Here is a 17,987-nt window from a genome sequence, read left to right as displayed (position 1 = left end):
ACATGTGTGGTCCAAGCTCACTGTAACTCCCACAAGCCTTAAATGAGGCTGAACTATCTCAATTACACTATTTTCTTAAATATCTGAGAAGTTTGTGCCACAGCCACCTGGACCACCAATGTATGTACACTGTGACTCCACTGAAAAAGATATATTTAAGTATGCCTGTGTGAAACTTATGTGAAAATGTTTTTTTTACATACATAAAATTACATAGGCATTATGGGAGAAGAATGGAGTTCTAGACTGTGATTGTTTTACTACTTAGATAAATAGCAATATAAACCACAACAAAAATCAAAGAGAAGTCTATAAGCTGCCTCTACCCACATCCTTCTACCCAGAACACCTATACTGAGTGAGGCAGCACAACATTCATGGTAGGTATTCATGGACTGATTCATTCAAACACCAACACATGGTAGCACAATGCACGCCTGAGCTCACAACACATTCTAAGCAATGGTTTAAATGCACAGGCTGAGTAGCTCCAGCTCTTTTGCATGCAGAGTGTAACTTACTTGGGAAGCAATGAAGACTTATTGTAGTAGAAGGTGCTCGTTGCCTTTAGGGCAACTGGCCATTGTAAATGTTTTAATAGTAGCAGCTTTTCTGTTTTGGCAGTGGAGATCTGTTGCATGGCAGAGGAGCCAAAATAAAGGTTATGGGGAAACTAAAGTAGTACCCTGTGCCATGGGACTTTCTGACTCATTTCCACGGGACCACTGGATGTTGTTGTGCCACAGAACATTTGGACTGCTTTACAGAAGTTCAGAGAAATACATGGAGAGGAAATGAACCTTAAAACACCAGCACACTGCCAAAAGCACGCTCTAAGTCTCTAAAGGAGACATTTAAAATTACTGTTAAAAATGTAACCAAAATTAAATAAAATAATAACTAAAACTTCAATAATGTCATCAATAAAGCTTCCCAATTTAAGCTCTGAATGCACAACTGAAAACAGGGAGACTGAAGTATCAACGGTATCATCTAAGTTTTATAGAAATTATATTTTAAAGTAAGCAACATAAATGAAATGTCAATATAATGCATATTAGTTTATTAGCAAGAGCAGCTACCAAACCTGTGTAAAATCATTTATTAATATATATTGAATGCAGAAAACCAACTTAATTCTTCCTCTCCTGAGGCATAAACTCCTGTAATAGTTTAAAATCATCTCTGACAACTACCTCTACAAAGCTTGGGTTTATTGATCTTTGCTGTGCAATGAAAATCAAAATACTTCTTGTGGGTAGGGAAGAAAGAAACATGTTTAAATAGGGAATTCTGTTATTTGAAAGAAAATGATTATGTAAAAATGCACTGATTTTTTTCGTTATGTGTATGTGCCAAAATGTTACAGAGAGTGTGTGGTGATGTCAAATAACTTCATTTAATAAAATAATTATTTAAAAGTAAATATGTATACATATGCATATTTTATATTTTCCTGCATGCTTCACTCCTGTTGTCTTTTCATTTAAATATGCCAGAACCCATACAAGAAACTACTATAGTAAACTATGAATGAATAACCAATTATGCAAACAGCCTTTATGTACAACTAAAAAGGGAAAATGGATACAGTGTACATCAGGACACTATCCAGAATACCAACATTCACAGACCATTCTGTGAATGTCAGTATGATATTAAACTATAGTGAACCATTTAAACTGAAACAAGCAAGTTCAGGTTAGATATAAGGAGGAAGTTCTTAACAGTGGTGAGGCACAGGCACAGGTTGCCTAAAGTAGTGCTAAATGCTCCATCCCTGGCAGTGTTGAAGACCAGGTTGGACAGAGCTTTGGGTGACATGGTTTAGAGTGAGGTGTCCCTGCCCATGGCAGGGGGTTGGAACTGGATGATCTTAGGGTCCTTTCCAACTCTAACCACTCTATGATTCTATGAAATATACTATGCAATAAAGCTCTAAAAGTGAACTTTAACTCTCGTCAGTTCTTCTTTTCACCTCTCTGAAACAGGAAATAAAAAAGATTTACAATCAAAGGGGCGTAATCTAACCTAAACTGAAATTAATCTCCATAGAATAAATAGAACATCACATCCATAAAGCGTGATTATGTTTCTTTTACTCCTAGAAGAGACTTTCATATTTCATATAATTTTATGATTTTGCCCTTCAAGGGTGAAATACTCTATATTTCTCTCAGCAAGTGATGGTGTATATAAAAACCCTAGATCTAAAATGAAGGAAAAAAAATATCTATGTTCATTACATTTGCAGAAAAATTAAAATAGTTATTATTTTCTGCAGTAATTTTCAGGAATTAGAAATCAAATCTACTTTTCCTATTTTGAAATGCTTCAACATTTTTGCAATGATTTTTCTGATTTATGCTAACTTAAAATGTCAAATTAAGGAGGAAGAAAGAGACTCATTCATTTGAACCAATTAGTGAATTTGGGAAAGCACTGCCATCCAATACCACTTTTTAGCAGCCTCCCAAACTGAAAGATTCACATATCTCAAGATTATTTTGCTTATGCTTTCCCCTCATTCTTTTCTTTCACTGCACTGTTTCTTTAGTGCAGATGTTATCTTTTGATAATAAATCATAGAAATATAAAATATACTTAGACAGTAACCAAGCCATGTCGCCAATGTTTAGCTTGAGTCAAATATAATCAAAAAAACTAATACATTGCAAAAGAACATTTCCCTTCATTATGTAATATTTCTTTTACTTTTTCTTAAGAGGCAAATATATTTGAAGTGGTAGGTGAAAAGAAAACATAACTCTCCTTATTAAAAGCCCTATTATCATGAAATTGTCCTGAAGACAGACTAAAGATTCTTGGCTTTCCAGGCCAAAGAAGGATCATTATTGCTTTGTAATTGTACAGTATAAATGAATCCAAACTCCCTGCCTCCCTTCAACCTGATATTTAGAATTATAACTGAACAGACTCGAGACATATAAGGAAAGAAATATAATTTTGAAACTGTAGTGTTTCCTAAAGTATCATCAAAAATATTGAAAATCTAGAAAAAATATTGAAAATCTAGAATACAATCAAGCCACATATGCAGATTAAATTCAGGTTTTAAAACTTAAATAGATGATGCACACTTTTTAAAGTGTAATTTTACTGCAGCTTTTGGAATCCACAGCAGAGTTTCTGTAACTTGGCTGTTTCAGAAAATGTACCCCCCCCCACACCTTGAATTCTAATAAATGAATTTTAAACCCCCAAAATTTTCTACATAAAATGGTTCATATAGTACCAGTAAATGCTACTGGAATATTTTTATTAATATTCCATGAAGAAAGTTCAATTGGTGAATTTCTTTGGATTCAGATGTCTATTCTTAAAACTAATCATTAGATCTAATATTTTAGTATCTATAAAATCCATAGCATAACACAGTCTAACAGTCTTTTCATTCTCTCTTCCTGTGATTTATTACAACTGCATGTAAGGACCCTGAATATTCCTCTACTGCCACAAACAGATTGCTCATTTCTTCGATATCACTCACACTACAGTGTGCCATACCCACTGCATCTGCAGAGACAGACTGGCACAGTGTTTGAGAAAGCTGCTTGTCACTTGCTATAACGGACAACGATGCTATTGCCTACAGGCAAACAGTAATATATTTTACTTCCTCTATTTTCTTTGTTATTATTTTTCATCAGCAGCTTTCACCCCACTTCACTCTATGCTTACATCTGGAAACCAACTTCTGAAGTTAACTCTGCAACCAGCACACACAGCTTGTCCTGAGCAGACAGAGTTGCTTTTCCTTTGAAGGAGAATTACAAAAAGCAACATTTTGAGACCATTTATCACAGAAGAAAACCTGTTCTTGTCCTTTTGTTTACAGTAGAGCAAACTGGAGTTTCAGGAAAAAGTGACCAGGATTAAGCACTCTAGAAGACAAATAGCTGTGAGCGCCAGCAGTGTTTTAGCCTAAGAAAACAACTGACTAATCGCATTTAAGAAAACACAATATAAAACGTAGGGAATCAAAACACAAACACAATATGAATTATCTATAATGCTTCTTAGGAAACAAAAATGCAGCTGTAAAAAGACACATCCCTGAAAGGAGAGCACTACAGAACTCTCTCAGAGTGAAGGAGTATGCAAAGCACTCGATCTTCAAAGAAGACAGTTTCCTCAGGAGCCTTGGGAAGTACACTGTAGGTGCCATCTTCTGAGACCTCTGAGATCAACACAACTATGTACATGGCAGCATTGATTCTAATGAGATTTTATAACAGTAGAACTGGTGACAAACGTTTTTGGAGAGTGAGGCTACAGCACAATGCACAGTGAAGAGTGCAAATTAAGACTGCCTTTTTAAATCTTCCAAATCCTGTTACTGTCCCCAGGTTTTCACCCTACAACTCCCCCCTGCACTTCAGCAACTACAGAATTTATTTCTAGCTAGTATGAACTGGAATTAAACACTTCAGCAGGCACAATGAACAGCTCTCACCATATTTAATACATACAGGAAGTGAGAAGTTCAACATTTTAAATACACTTACTAAAGATAGGAAAAGCCCGTATCTGCTGTATAGCAAACAGGCACATAGGCCATCCTACAGGTATCAAGGTGAGCAATTGTGTACTTTGAAGAACAATGTGCGTTGAAATCAAATGGTGAGTACTAGTACACTCACATGCACTTCCAAATGACTCAAAAGACAAACAGAAAGAACAAGGACAAAGTAATAGAAAACAGTTCTGTTCACCATGGGATTAAGTGATTCATCCCTTGTTTTGAAGAGTAACCGATCCAGCGGTACTGGAGAACCTCCTTTGCCTGCAGGCCAATAACAAGTGGCTGTCTTCTCAGGAAATATGAATATATCAAATCACTCTACAGTGATGACAAAGTTTCCGGGTGATTCAGAGAGTGGAAGACACAATTCAAAACACACTCTCAGAAAAAAACCAAAACCAACTCAGTCTGCCCACTGCAGTATAGACATGTTTGTCCCAGTGGAAGTCAAACAACTATTTGTTTCTAAGTGAGATGAAAACTGTTTAATGCACCACTAAGTAAAAATCAATTTTATTCTAGCCCCAAATGTAAAATCCATTTTGCTATGATAACTTGATTTTCATGTTACCAGAAAATATGCTAATTTAGATTTATACAACTTCTGTGTTTTCTGAGAACACAGCCATAGTGGACATGATCTGTTCCTGACACACTGTGTTTTGCCTTTCTTACAGAGATCAATATTTTATCTCTTAAAGACAAGCATGCAAAAATCTGTAATTAATTTATCATCCTTTATTTTAAGAAAAACAAAACAGGAAGCTAGGCAAACACACTAAAGGATGCCAGTAAAGAGATGGAATCCCCTCTTTGCAAATTTGCACCCAGAATGGCAGATTCAGGTATTGAAGCTCTCGGGAGCTGTGATCCTAAATGACTGTAATTTTCCATAGAATTTCTTAAAGGGTACACAAAAGTAAGATTTTGAAACTTTCAAAGTATCCCTATTAATGAAAATTTCTCTGCTTACTAGAAACTGGAAGTTCTCTAAATCCTTATAGCAAGAAGACATGTTAATAAACTGACTAAAGTGAACCGCTCCAGCAGACGTGAAATCCACCACTGGTAGCTCCACTTGAGAACCAAAGACAACAGAAGGAATCGTTCTGAGAACATAAAAATGTATGCTCAGAGAAAGTGCCTAATTAGTTAGTGGTTTGTCCTATGCATTTGAAACAGACTTTTAAACATAGTCACGACAACAGAACTTGCATATTGTTACCTATCACAAAAATACTAATAGCTAACCTTTGTCACGTGAATCAACTTCATGTTTGCCTGTTTTGTGATGATGAGACAAGACCACATTTCTTACCAAAACTCCTGCTGCAGAATCTCAATAGAAATAATTTTCCGAGAAATACGTGACTACTGATAGCAATTCTTAACTATAATTTTAGTTAAAAGCAAGGTTAGATATCAAGAGTTTCCTGGCTCTCAGTTCTGGATTTACTCAAATCATATATAATAAAAACTAACAAATATTGAACACTGACAAATTTTTTGCATTATAAAATATGAACTAAAGTAAATAATGTTGTCAGAAACAACATTATTTCAAAGAAGAAATTCAGAGCAGTCCTAGGAGAAGGACTTGGAAGTGTTGGTCGGTGAGAAAAGGAACATGAGCCAGGTTCAGTGTGCACTTGCAGCCCAGAAAGCCAACCGTATTCTGGGCTGCATCAAAAGGAGAGTGACCAGCAGGTTGAAGGAGGTGATCCTGCCCCTCTGCTCTCGTGAGACCTCACTTGGAGAATTGTGTGCAGTTCTGGCGCCCTCAACATGAAAAGGACATGGAACTGTTGGCAAAGTCCAGAGGAGGCCACGAGGATAATCAGGGGACTGGAGCATCTCCTGTATGAAGACAGGCTGAGAAAGTTGGGGCTGTTCAGCCTGGAGAAGAGAAGGCTGCATGGAGACCTCATACCAGCCTTCCAGTATCTGAAGGGGGCCTACAGGGATGCTGGTGAGGGACTATTCATTAGGGACTGTAGTGACAGGACAAGGGGTAATGGGTTCAAACTTAGACAGGGGAAGTTTAGATTGAATATGAGGAAGAAATTCTTTACTGTGAGGGTGGTGAGGTACTGGAATGGGTTGCCCAGGGAGGTTGTGAATGCTCCATCCCTGGCAGTGTTCAAGGCCAGGCTGGATGAAGCCTTGGGTGATATGGTTTAGTGTGAGGTGTCCCTGCCCATGGCAGGGGGGTTGGAACTGGATGATCTTAAGGTGCTTTCCAACCCTAACTATTCTATGATTCTAAACTAAATATAATACATATATTATTATAAAATCCCTAACATATCCTGTCCACTTTCTTAGCTAAAACAATATATTCGTGTCAGACTTGTAAACCCTGAAAACTTCTTTATAATTTATAGCTCAAGAAAAAAAAAACAACACAAAAGTTAGGCTTTAGTGTATTGAGTATTTTACTCATTGGGGTAATACAGAAATACATTTCCTTTAACTATGGGGACTGCATTTCTTCAGTATAAGATGACAGATTATTAATTTGCTGTCTGTGACATTTTCTAATGAGATCTGTACTGCTCCAAAGTAAGTGGAAAAGAAAAAAGTCACAAACTCCCCAATTTGTGTGACAGCTAAAAGTGTTCAAGGCATTGACTAAAGCAACACAGATGCTGCAGTTTCTGTAACTGCAGGAACTGGTTATCACTCTTACATATCTGACTGATTCATTTCTACTTAAAAAAGAAAAGGTCACTGACCCAGTAGATACAATTAAACCTTCCAGTATAAAAAAGGATGAAACTAGTTGTTTTTCAAAACCCCCTTTTATTTCTATTAGTTTACTGTTCTAGGGCACACAATAACACTGTCTTGGTATAGGAAGCATTAATTGCAGATCTAATCACAGCTTTTCAATTTTCTTATGTATAGTTTTAAATAAATTCCTTACAGAACAATATTTGAAAAATCATGAAAATTCTAAACCTGCTCATTATTTGGGGTTTTTTTTGATTCAGGCAGTAAAATGTGCATTTCACCTTTCACTCAGAAGCCCACACCCTATAATGGAAGAGGTTTAAACCAGACTTTTGAATGCTTGTTAAAAACCTGTTATTGTCAAACAAAACTACTTGCTGGTTTGTCTAGGCAGCCAGGGAGAACAGGGTTATTGCCACGCGCTTGGAATACAAAAAATATAATACTAGATTGGAGAAATGCAAATGTGTGTTTATCTAAGCAGGTTGAAAGATGTTCTCTTATCAAGCACATTCAAATTGTCTTTAAACACAATTATTGTCTCTGTAAACAATCCCAGCAAATATGACCTGGGTTATTCACGTTATCAACAGAATTTACTGCTGCTTAATACACCACATTTCCATCCAGTAAAATAAACTAACAAACCCAAAACAAACACACCAAGAAACAAACAAACCAACCCTCATTAAAATAATTTTCTTCGGCTGCAAACTGTTGAAACCAAATTTTCAGATAAAGTCTGGATTACTATCAACCATCAGTATCAATGCAGTGATGCCATCTTTGGGTATGGCTAAATCTGTCTGCGAGTATGAAAAAGGAAATAGTTATTGCTACATCTTCCCATCAGAAATATTCTGCAGGTTGTTTACAGACTAGGGAGCCTGTAGAAACAACATCCCATTTAATATCTATGGAAAGTTTTAATGGTGTCTACATTGGAAACTTTTCACTCCCAATTTCTTGGTCTGGTTTTCTGTGAAGGACACACTAAGTATTTTTCCTACATTTATTTACACGACACTGCAACTACTGCCCAGTGACAAACAACCTGACAGTTTCTTCTTTGGATCATTTACACAGACTGACCATTTGCTAGCTTTGGTGTCAGTGAGGATGCTTTGCTCACAGCAGTTAGGAGCCAGAAGTGTCTCTGTGACATCATGCATGATTGTGATAAGAAAATAAATGGATTTTTAGCACTGATGAAAACCCCATGCCTATGGGCATAACACTGAAAAAAATGCACAGAAAGTACCAGCTCATGTCTTGGAAAGAGCCACTTAGCAAAGCAATAGGCCTGAGCTAATCTTCCTAGAAGAGTTAATTAACACAGTAAACACAGTGGTATTAAATATGTTTTTTCATTAACTTGTTTCATTAAGAACTAACTCAAAACTCTCCTCTCCCCTCTTCTTCTCAGGTTCTGCTTCGTAAACTGTGAATCTACTGTATACTCTCCTTCCCATTTCTATTAGTTTCTTAGAATTACAAGAACTCCAGCTCCTAAACAGCCTACCTATATCTACAGACACCTTAACATCAATTCAATTGCAGAAGAGCAGTATACAACCTTAGATCAAGGTTTTAAAATATATTTGATAACCCCTCTATTTTTCATCATAGCCATCAAACCTTAGCCTGATTTGTATGTGCCTTTGGAGGATGTCAATAACTTGTACCTTGCTTGGATTGCTGAAGTAACATTCATTTCACTCACAGCATTTCATGACTTCTTTACATAGTCCTGCAACTAGGCTCCTGAGGTTGATTAACATTATGCTGCAAGCCCAACTGAGCTAAGTGCCACCTGAAAGCCTTGGTTATACAATTAGGCTGGAGCTGAGTTAAAGGCAGTGACAGGATAGCTGCCAGGTTTCCTACAACCTCTCTCTCTGTAAAAAGGATTACATTGGCCTTTGCTTCCAATAAGCTTACTGTTCAGGCAGAGAGAGCTCTCCTTTCATCAGGATCATGGTGAGTTTGCATTTAACCAGAATAAACCATATTAGATAAACCATCAGACCAGGAAAGGTGCAATATACCTATAGCAATGACTTCACCATCAAAGAGCTTATAGTTCAACTTTTCTAAGCCTGCCTTAAAGCACAGAGCAGAAACAAACTGCTTTTAGGCAACATCTGCTATTTTTCACAGGGTGCCTCTCTTCTACTGTACTTGGACAGACTTTGCCTTCTTTTATGGAGTTTCTCATCAATGAAACAACAAAAAAACAACAAAAAAACCCACCAACCAACCAAACAGCAAAACCCCAACAGTTAAACCCATACACTTCATGGTTATTGGGGAATATCTTCACAGGAAAACTTTGAAGCACCATAACTAATCTGTATATGTTTATGATTGTGACATTTTGCAAGACAGCTGAAACTTGAAGAAGACTTTCAGTGGAGTTTTGTTCAGTCCCAGAACAGTTGTCCATTTGCAGTTGAAGCCAACTCCTGCATTGCTGCCACAACCAAATCTCATGCAACACCTACCACGTTCCACAATTAACCTCTACCACAGGAAAGCATCAGTACTGATTTGGCTTTATTAAAAATACAAAGCTACTGAACAGAACCATCATTTTTTAGAATTCTTTCAAAGAGTTTACCAAAAAAAATCACACAAATTCCTAATTTAAATCCATATAGCTGGCCTCTTTTAATCACTGTAATATATAGTAAATACCTAGCTCATATTTATGAAGTAAGTATGAAGAGTGTACCACTAAATATGAAATATATGAAACATATAAAAGATGTTAGCACCTGCCTTTAGTTACAGGGCAATGACCTGGATTCTCCACTGGCACAAAATAGAGAACACAGTTTAAAGGCTTCCTTGCAGGCATTTCTCAAGATTAAGAAGCTGGCTCAGGCACTAGTTTGATGGAAAAGAATCAGCATTATTTCAGTCAGAAGACAGAAAACGCAATTTACCTGAAGAAGGTGACAAAAAACTGCACCAGATCCATGATAGTATTGTGCTGTGAGAAGGCAATCTGCAAACAAAACAGAAGCAAATTACAACATTTTCAGAGTTAACAGCTCTTTTAGGTTAGGGCTTTTTGGCTAATAGATGGTTAGTTTCAAGGGTAAGTTCGATCTAGTGTCTTTGTCTGTGTTCAAATACAAACAAGGGAAGATAGCCTTTCTCTTGAAGGTAAGAGAAATATCCACCTAAAACTTGCCTGATATAAACAATGAAAACAGCATGTAAAATATTAAGAAATCATACTGCTATAAACTGTTTTCTTTCTAGTTAGCTGGTTTAACTATCACAATTTTACATTTTAATAAAAACACTGAAACAAGGCTTTAGAAATGACAGAAATTATCTTGTGCTTAAAAGGAATGCATTTTAAACAGCTGAATTGCATAATATTAAAATTAATGCAGATGTTAATTTAAAAATAATCCCAGATAAATCTGATACATAATAAAACAAACTGTTCCAAAGCAAATTACTTTAAGGTCAAAGTAACAAATATTCTCTGAGGCTACATTTTTACAGCCTCACTAGAACATGCCTTACTTCAACTCCTTACTATAATTTTTCACAAAGATTTAATAATTATATCTAAGAGAGCATATACACACAGATGCACATTCACACTTGCATGCAACAGAGCCTATAATTATGATTATAATTACTTTTTGCTAATGTTAAGAACAGTACTTAATATTTAAGTTACATCTACAAATATCCTTAAGTCCCTCCCAGTCTTATTCAGTTTTTCATAGTGTATAATTATCAAACTGAAGATACACAGAATCTTCTACTTTGAATTATACAAAGTGTTTAACTATATTTCCAGCCTGTTCAAATAATTGGTGTTTTCTAAGATATTTGTGCATTTGAGATCTGATCCTGACTGATAATTACACCAAATTACTCTTGATTCCCTTTCACAGATGACTTGTGATCTTTTGAAATGACAATTCATGATATTCAAGTTTTATTTATTTATTTTTATATACGGGCAGAGCTATAATGTAAAGTTTGGCCAGGTTGGACAGAGCCTTGGGTGACACAGTTTAGTGTGAGGTGTCCCTGCCCCATGGCAGGGGGGTTGGAACTGGATGATCTTTAGGTCCTTTGCAACCCTAACTATTCTATGATTGTATGATTATACTATTATTGTACCTTGTGCCAGCTAGACACAGGGAACCAAAGGTCACACTACTTAACAGTTTAAGGAAGGAGCAGCACGTAAACTACATAATTCCAGGAATAACTTTAGGGGGTCCATCTCTAAAATGCAATTTCTCCCTTCACTAGTAATGCACAATTGCAAACAATGCAAACAACTCTAGGAGCTCTGGAATTCAGTATTGAAAGCAGGTATTTCAAATTTCACATCCCAAATTATTAGGTAAGATATTCAATCAATTAATCAGAATATAATTTGGTATACTAAGTTATATTCTGAGTGCTATAATTCATCTCCTCTAGAAAAGAAATCTAAATGTGTCAGTAGATCGCTGTGTTATGATCAGGGCAAAACCTATACTCTGGCCCCAGAGCCTGTGGAAAGACAAGATGCTGAAGATTGTGTGGGAACAAAGCAATAGAATGAACTCTCTGACTCCCTACTCAAGATAAATGTACAAGTTTTCACATTTTTCCAATATAACCAGAAATCTTAAATTCTCAGAAACTTAACCTTAGACTACTGCTGTGATGAATACTGTGTGAAAACGAAGAGCAATTAGCAAGTAACAATATGAAAACGTTGAAGAGAAAGTACAAGGTAGGCAAAATTGTCAAAGTATCTGCTGACATCAATGTAACCTTTATATTACATTGAAAAAATAAAATCTGAGGAAAGATCTCAAGATTTCTTTGTCCAATATTAAGTGCATTCAAAGCACAAACAATTGTTAAGAATACCTTGTATGAAAAATAAAAGCATTCTACATTCACTCTTGATTTTAAATGCAGGCTGGATTTTTTTTTCAAATAACATTTAATACTCAAATTAACTGCTGGCTTTTCCAGAATGTTTTTTTACAAGAACTATACTTCAGCAGATGAACTTACACAAAGAGATAAAGAAACATTCCAGTTTCAACAGAGTTCACCTTTCAGGACCTGTTAAAAAGCTATTTGTTGAAGGAGCATTTATATTTTGAATCACTTCAATTATTTTCATTCAAGGTGTCAGCATTCATTAACAGCATCTTTCAGCCTAGAAACAGCTACAGCCAAGGGAAACTCCTGCAATCAAAAACCGCAGCCTGATTACAGTTCTTTCTTCTAACACACTCTAGTGCCTTTATTTCTCCTTTTCAACACACAGCAAACATGAAATAAGCAGATTTACAACAAATGATTTTATATGTCTATTAATTATTAAATTACTTGCATATCCCTAAACTCAAGATGGGAGAGATGAGTTTGCACGAAGACAGACACCAAATTTTACATTTCCCACCTTCTAGTAATCAAATCACCTACTCAAGACAATTGCAGTGTTCTTCTGCTGGAACCCCTGTTTGCAAACATACTGAAGAACCTCTGTAACACTCACTTGTTCGCTTACATAGGATATTCTTGACTGCTCATACTTTAGAACAAAAAATACAGGGAAATATAAAGTTCCATCCCAGAAGTAATTTCAGTTTTTAAGTAAACTTTATCTTCTAATGATTACATTAGAGTTCATGTTTAAAAGATGAACTACAGTATTTTCTGAAGAAACGGTACCATGCATCTTAGACCAATTTCAATACAGAATATTAATAAAAAGAATGCATATTTTAATTAGAAGTAGATCACAAAGGTACAAGTAAATGTCACGAATCTAAACCTCATCTAAAGAACCATAATACAATTAGAAATATTTATTTCCATGGGATTTTCATCTAGATATGAATATTATTGTCTTTTGTGTGTGTGTGTACCTAAATAGACAGGGGACAAGAGAAGGAAAACTCTTTCAAGCTGAGGTTTTCACGTAAGACTTGAATTACAGAAGAATCGCCCTTTTTTTAATTGTATCATGTCTAAGTAGCCCTCACCAAAATGTCTAATAAGCCTACAGATTTCTCAAATATTATATGCATCTTATACATGAAAATCAAGATAAATGTAATCTCGATTTCTGATGAACAGAATCACCAAGTGCCACGTGGAAAACAATTTTCAATGGCAAAGGATAGCCCCTATGAGTCAATGCAATTTCCAATATGAAACTATTTCCTTTGAAGAAAAAGGAACAATAACACCTCTGCTTTACACAGCTTTACACTGAAAAATTGATGTGGGATTATAGTACCCCAAGACATTACTTGAAAAACAATTACAGGTGCGTATGCTAATTTTTGCATTCACCAACATTAGATTTCTAAGAGAAGACAGAACTGACAATATGGCAGCTACAGATACGGCTAGAGATACAGATATGTTTCAGTAACTGTTGATGATCTATATTTCTCTCCAAAGGCCAGCTTATAGACAGGTAATTCATTAAATATATGGTCATTGAGGAATCAGTAATCATGTAAGAAAAGATTAGCTACTCTTATTATTTTGTTTAAATGTAACTACAATTATGTGGGATTCTTTTAGAGAGGGTAAAAAATGGTAATGACTGTTGTTTCATGTTGGATGTTGAACATGAAGAGTGATCTGCACCAGTAAAAGGTAGGTGATGGGAAACTGTTGTTGTCCCACCAGAAATATGTAACAGGCAAATCACAAAATGTATTTTCTTTACCTTTAGAAAACAAAAATTCCAAAAGAACATGGTAAGAAATGGACAAATTTACTATTGAATGCTAAATTAACATTGAATTCAAATCACTTCTGCCTAAGCTAGAGAAACATTACACACTTTTACACAGAGGCTAAACATACCATACATTTAGTCAATGTATTTGATCTCCTAGAACTTGAAAGGAAATTTTAAAGAAAATCTATGTGAATTTTGTCATATAGAACATGGCAAATCTAGTCAAATGTTTGAATCAAGTTGAAATGACTCAGCTAATTTATACTAATCAGCAGAGATAGGAAGGTACTCCATAGGTGAGTGACTCTAAAATAGATGTGGGACTCTCATACTGAGGAATGAATTACCCTATGGAGCTGCCATTTCTCTCTGCTAAGAACACAGGGAGTCTGTGATTAGTGTAGACTATAGATCTCATGTCAAACTTAGAATATAAATAATGTTAGGAGAGAGAAAGTTCTCCCACAGTTTCTAAGTAACGATTGGGTATTTCTGCAAAATAACGTAATGTTAACATAGGAAAAAAAATATATTTCTTCTTGCTGGGATGAAATGACCAGAGAAGCAATATGGAGCTAAGCGTCTGCTGACAGAACCCTACTGCTTTCTACTGGGTTGATGCCAGTGAAGAATTTAGCCTAATGCTGAAAAACAGTCCTCCCAGATGATGGGAATTAGTGACAGTAAAACTTTCATAATGATAACATAAATAGAAAATGAAAGATAACAAAGTCCTACTCAGACTCACAACCTCCACATCAAGATTTGATAAACAGCTTTAACAGGTTACCTCTGCGTGCTGAAGTTCTGTCTCCCATGAAGGCATGTACTAGATTATCCAAATATCTACACCTTTCTTTCTCAAACAATACAATAATTACAGGACATTATTTCCACCATTCAGAGTAATAAAAGGCTGAAAGACAATCTAGGTTTGTATTCAAGTGAGATAAATGAGATTCTTGAAGATTTTTCCAGCTGAACTTTTTCCTATCTTGTACTTTGTCTATTAAATTCACATTCATACACCACTTTTTCACTGCTTTATCTAATTTTGTGGTTTTGTGTACACATATGACCACATGCATACAACACAGAAAAACCCTCAGTTAGTAACTCCCAAGAAGGAGAATATCTAGGGGAGGAGAACTGTTATCTAACTTACAGTTTAATTCAGTATCCAAATATCTTCATAATGATTAATACAGACATTATTAAGAAATTGAAATATTGAATGTAAAACTCAATAAGAGAATGAAAGACAATTAAAAGGCACTGTCCCTGGTTCAGCAGTAGCACTCATTTTTCTCCTTCTTAGTAGCTGGTGCAGTGCTGTGGTTTTGACTTTCAGCCTGGGAACAGCACTGATAACACCGCTGTTTACTCTGACCAAGGACTTTGTGAGTCTCATGCTCTGCCAGGGAGGAGGGGAAGCTGGGAGGAAGCAGAGACAGGACACCTGACCCAAACTAGCCAAAGAGGTATTCCATACCCAGCACATCATGCCCAGGGTGTAGAACAGGGAGCAGTTACCCAGAAGGGCTAGATCCCTGCTCGGGTCAGGCTGGGCATCGGTTGGCAGATGGTCAGTGGTTGTATTCTCTTCCCTTGTTATTTCCCGTACCATTATTATTATTGGTGGTAGCAGTAGCGGCTTTGTGTTACACCTTAGTTACTGGACTGTTATCTCAACCCGTGGGAGTTACATTCGTTCGATTCTCCTCCCAATCCCTCCAGGAGCAGGAGGAGGAAGCAGAGGGGAGTGAGCGAGCAGCTGTGTGGTTCTGGGTTGCCAGCTGGGCTTAGACCACAACAGGCACAGAAAATTGTTGCCCAGACCTATACTCCCAGAAAGTTATTTTAGACATAAATCTTTGCAGGACTGAGTTCTCCTACAAATTGAGTGTGAACCAGCAGATTTCTAGACAAGATCTTCTGAATCTCTGTTTTTTAAAAGCCTAGCTAGATTAAATGGACAGGCAGGAAAATTAAATATGGAAGTGAAGCAAGGGAATGGAATGAGGGAATGTTTCAGGCAGAGTTGCATGGCTGAATTCTTCCACAAAGAAGCACTGCATGATTATATTGTTTTGTTCCTCAAAGTACATTAAGGAAAAGCCATTTCTATCACTGCCTAGAATCGGATTTCTCTCTTCAGCTTTCTTATTATGACTTCTTATGACATCTTATTATGACTTGATAAATTGAGTCTCCAACTAGGAAAGCTGCACCTGTTAAGGAGTGTATTTCTGTATGTTAGAAACAAAGAATGATAGAAATGTGGACTGGAAGAAATACTGCAAGCTCATGTTGTTTCACTTCAAATTCAAAGCCAGGTTACTGTCAACACCAGATCAAGTCAAGTGTCTTTTTCCAGATAAGTTTTGAAAACCTCCAAGGATGGATATCCTACAGCCACTCTGGGAAAGTTGTTTCCATGCAGCATTGCTGAAATAATGAATGTTTTCTATCAGAATCTCCCAAGGTGCAACTTGTGGCCACTTCCCCTTTTTTACCACATGCTACTACAGAGACAACTTTAGCTTCATCATCCCTGTAACTCCTCCACAAGTAATCATAGCCTAATATTGGATGCTCTTTGCCAGGCTAAATAAGACCAAGCTCCACAGCTTCAACCTAGCTTGTGTTCTTCAGAGCCCTAAAAATCTCAGTAGCACTTCTCCTGGACCCCCTCAGCTTTCTAATATCCTTCCTGAACTTGGACACCAAAATTGGAGTCTCATTCCACAGGCAACCTCACCAAAGCTGTGTAGAAGGGGATAATTTTCTCTTAATGAGGCACCACACTTGCGTATTGCCTGGAATGAGGAACTGGAATGAGAGCATACTGTTGCCTAATATTCAAGTTGATATTGGGTAATTTCACCTTGGTTAGGGGTTTGTATTTCTTGTCAGATTTCATGAGGTTTCTGTTGGCCCAATTTCCTAAGGTCATCCTGAATCAAAGCTCTACTGTTTGACACATCAAACCATCTCACTCTCAACATCAAGGTAGCTTGTTCTGATAAACAAAACCGGTTAAGCATTGACATGTTTCAAAGTAAAACAGATTCTTGATCCTTTTCAAATCCTTGCTGCAGCTATGAGTCTCTTTTATGTGTAGAAGCTACAACAATAACAGTCACATTAAGGATAAAACAATGACAACTGCATGCTCATCTTGAACTCTTAACATTTCTCATGGTCTTCTAACCTACAGTGCTACCCTTACAATTCATGTTCAACTAAGGGTGTGTTCAAGTTCCTTTCTGATTCACTCCTGTTCAAAAAACAATCTCCATTCTGACAGTGTAATTTAGATATTTTCCCTGTCAAACATAAATTAGCTCAAGCACAGGCTGGTGATATTGCACTTAAAGAGTGTGAGAAACTACCTGGGTGCTTCATAGTAATACTTTCATTCTCATCTAGTGTAGCATGATCGATGGGCTTGTAAAACATCAGGAATCCCTGCCTGTAATAGAGAATCCTATTCAAACAACTGGCAGACTACTATGGCTCTAGGATACCGTACTAAGTAAAACTGTAAATTATATTTATTCAAAAAATAAATATAGGATATCTCCAACTTTATACATTGTTTATGATTCTACACAAACCAGTTTCCCACACGGATTAATTTCACTCCTCAAAGTGCTGTATATTTCTAAGGAAAAATGATTCAATAAAAAAATATTGCATTAAAAAAAATAGTAACAGGGCTCTCATATTGCTCTGCCAAGCTGTGGATAAGTTGATGATCAATCTGGATCTCTTCCAAGGTTCCTACATGCAGGGAAATGCCTTGCCACTACCACTAAAGAGCTGATTTTAAAGTCACATTTCCATAATTACTGATGCAATGGGATGATTTGAAATATATATCTTATAGAATCTACATGGATTGTTAAAAGAAAAAATTCCTGGAGGATAAAGTCAGAGTGACAGAATCAATGCTACTGT

The 17,987-nt window shown here is 36.4% G+C and overlaps 1 protein-coding gene across 1 annotated transcript in view; it reads right to left on the bottom strand.

The window, feature by feature from the left end:
• Positions 1–17,987, bottom strand: part of ATRNL1 (attractin like 1) — a 498,994-nt gene that overhangs the window by 236,751 nt on the left and 244,256 nt on the right. The window contains exon 25 of the mRNA XM_005154514.3: positions 10,228–10,289. Coding sequence (XP_005154571.2) covers positions 10,228–10,289 — 62 coding nt within the window. The remainder of the gene's footprint in view (positions 1–10,227; positions 10,290–17,987) is intronic.

Source organism: Melopsittacus undulatus, chromosome 4 (assembly GCF_012275295.1).
Source record: "Melopsittacus undulatus isolate bMelUnd1 chromosome 4, bMelUnd1.mat.Z, whole genome shotgun sequence".
In the NCBI taxonomy this organism is placed as follows: domain Eukaryota; kingdom Metazoa; phylum Chordata; class Aves; order Psittaciformes; family Psittaculidae; genus Melopsittacus; species Melopsittacus undulatus.
Note: the sequence above shows the minus strand (reverse complement) of the source record. Positions and strands in the feature narration are given on the sequence as shown.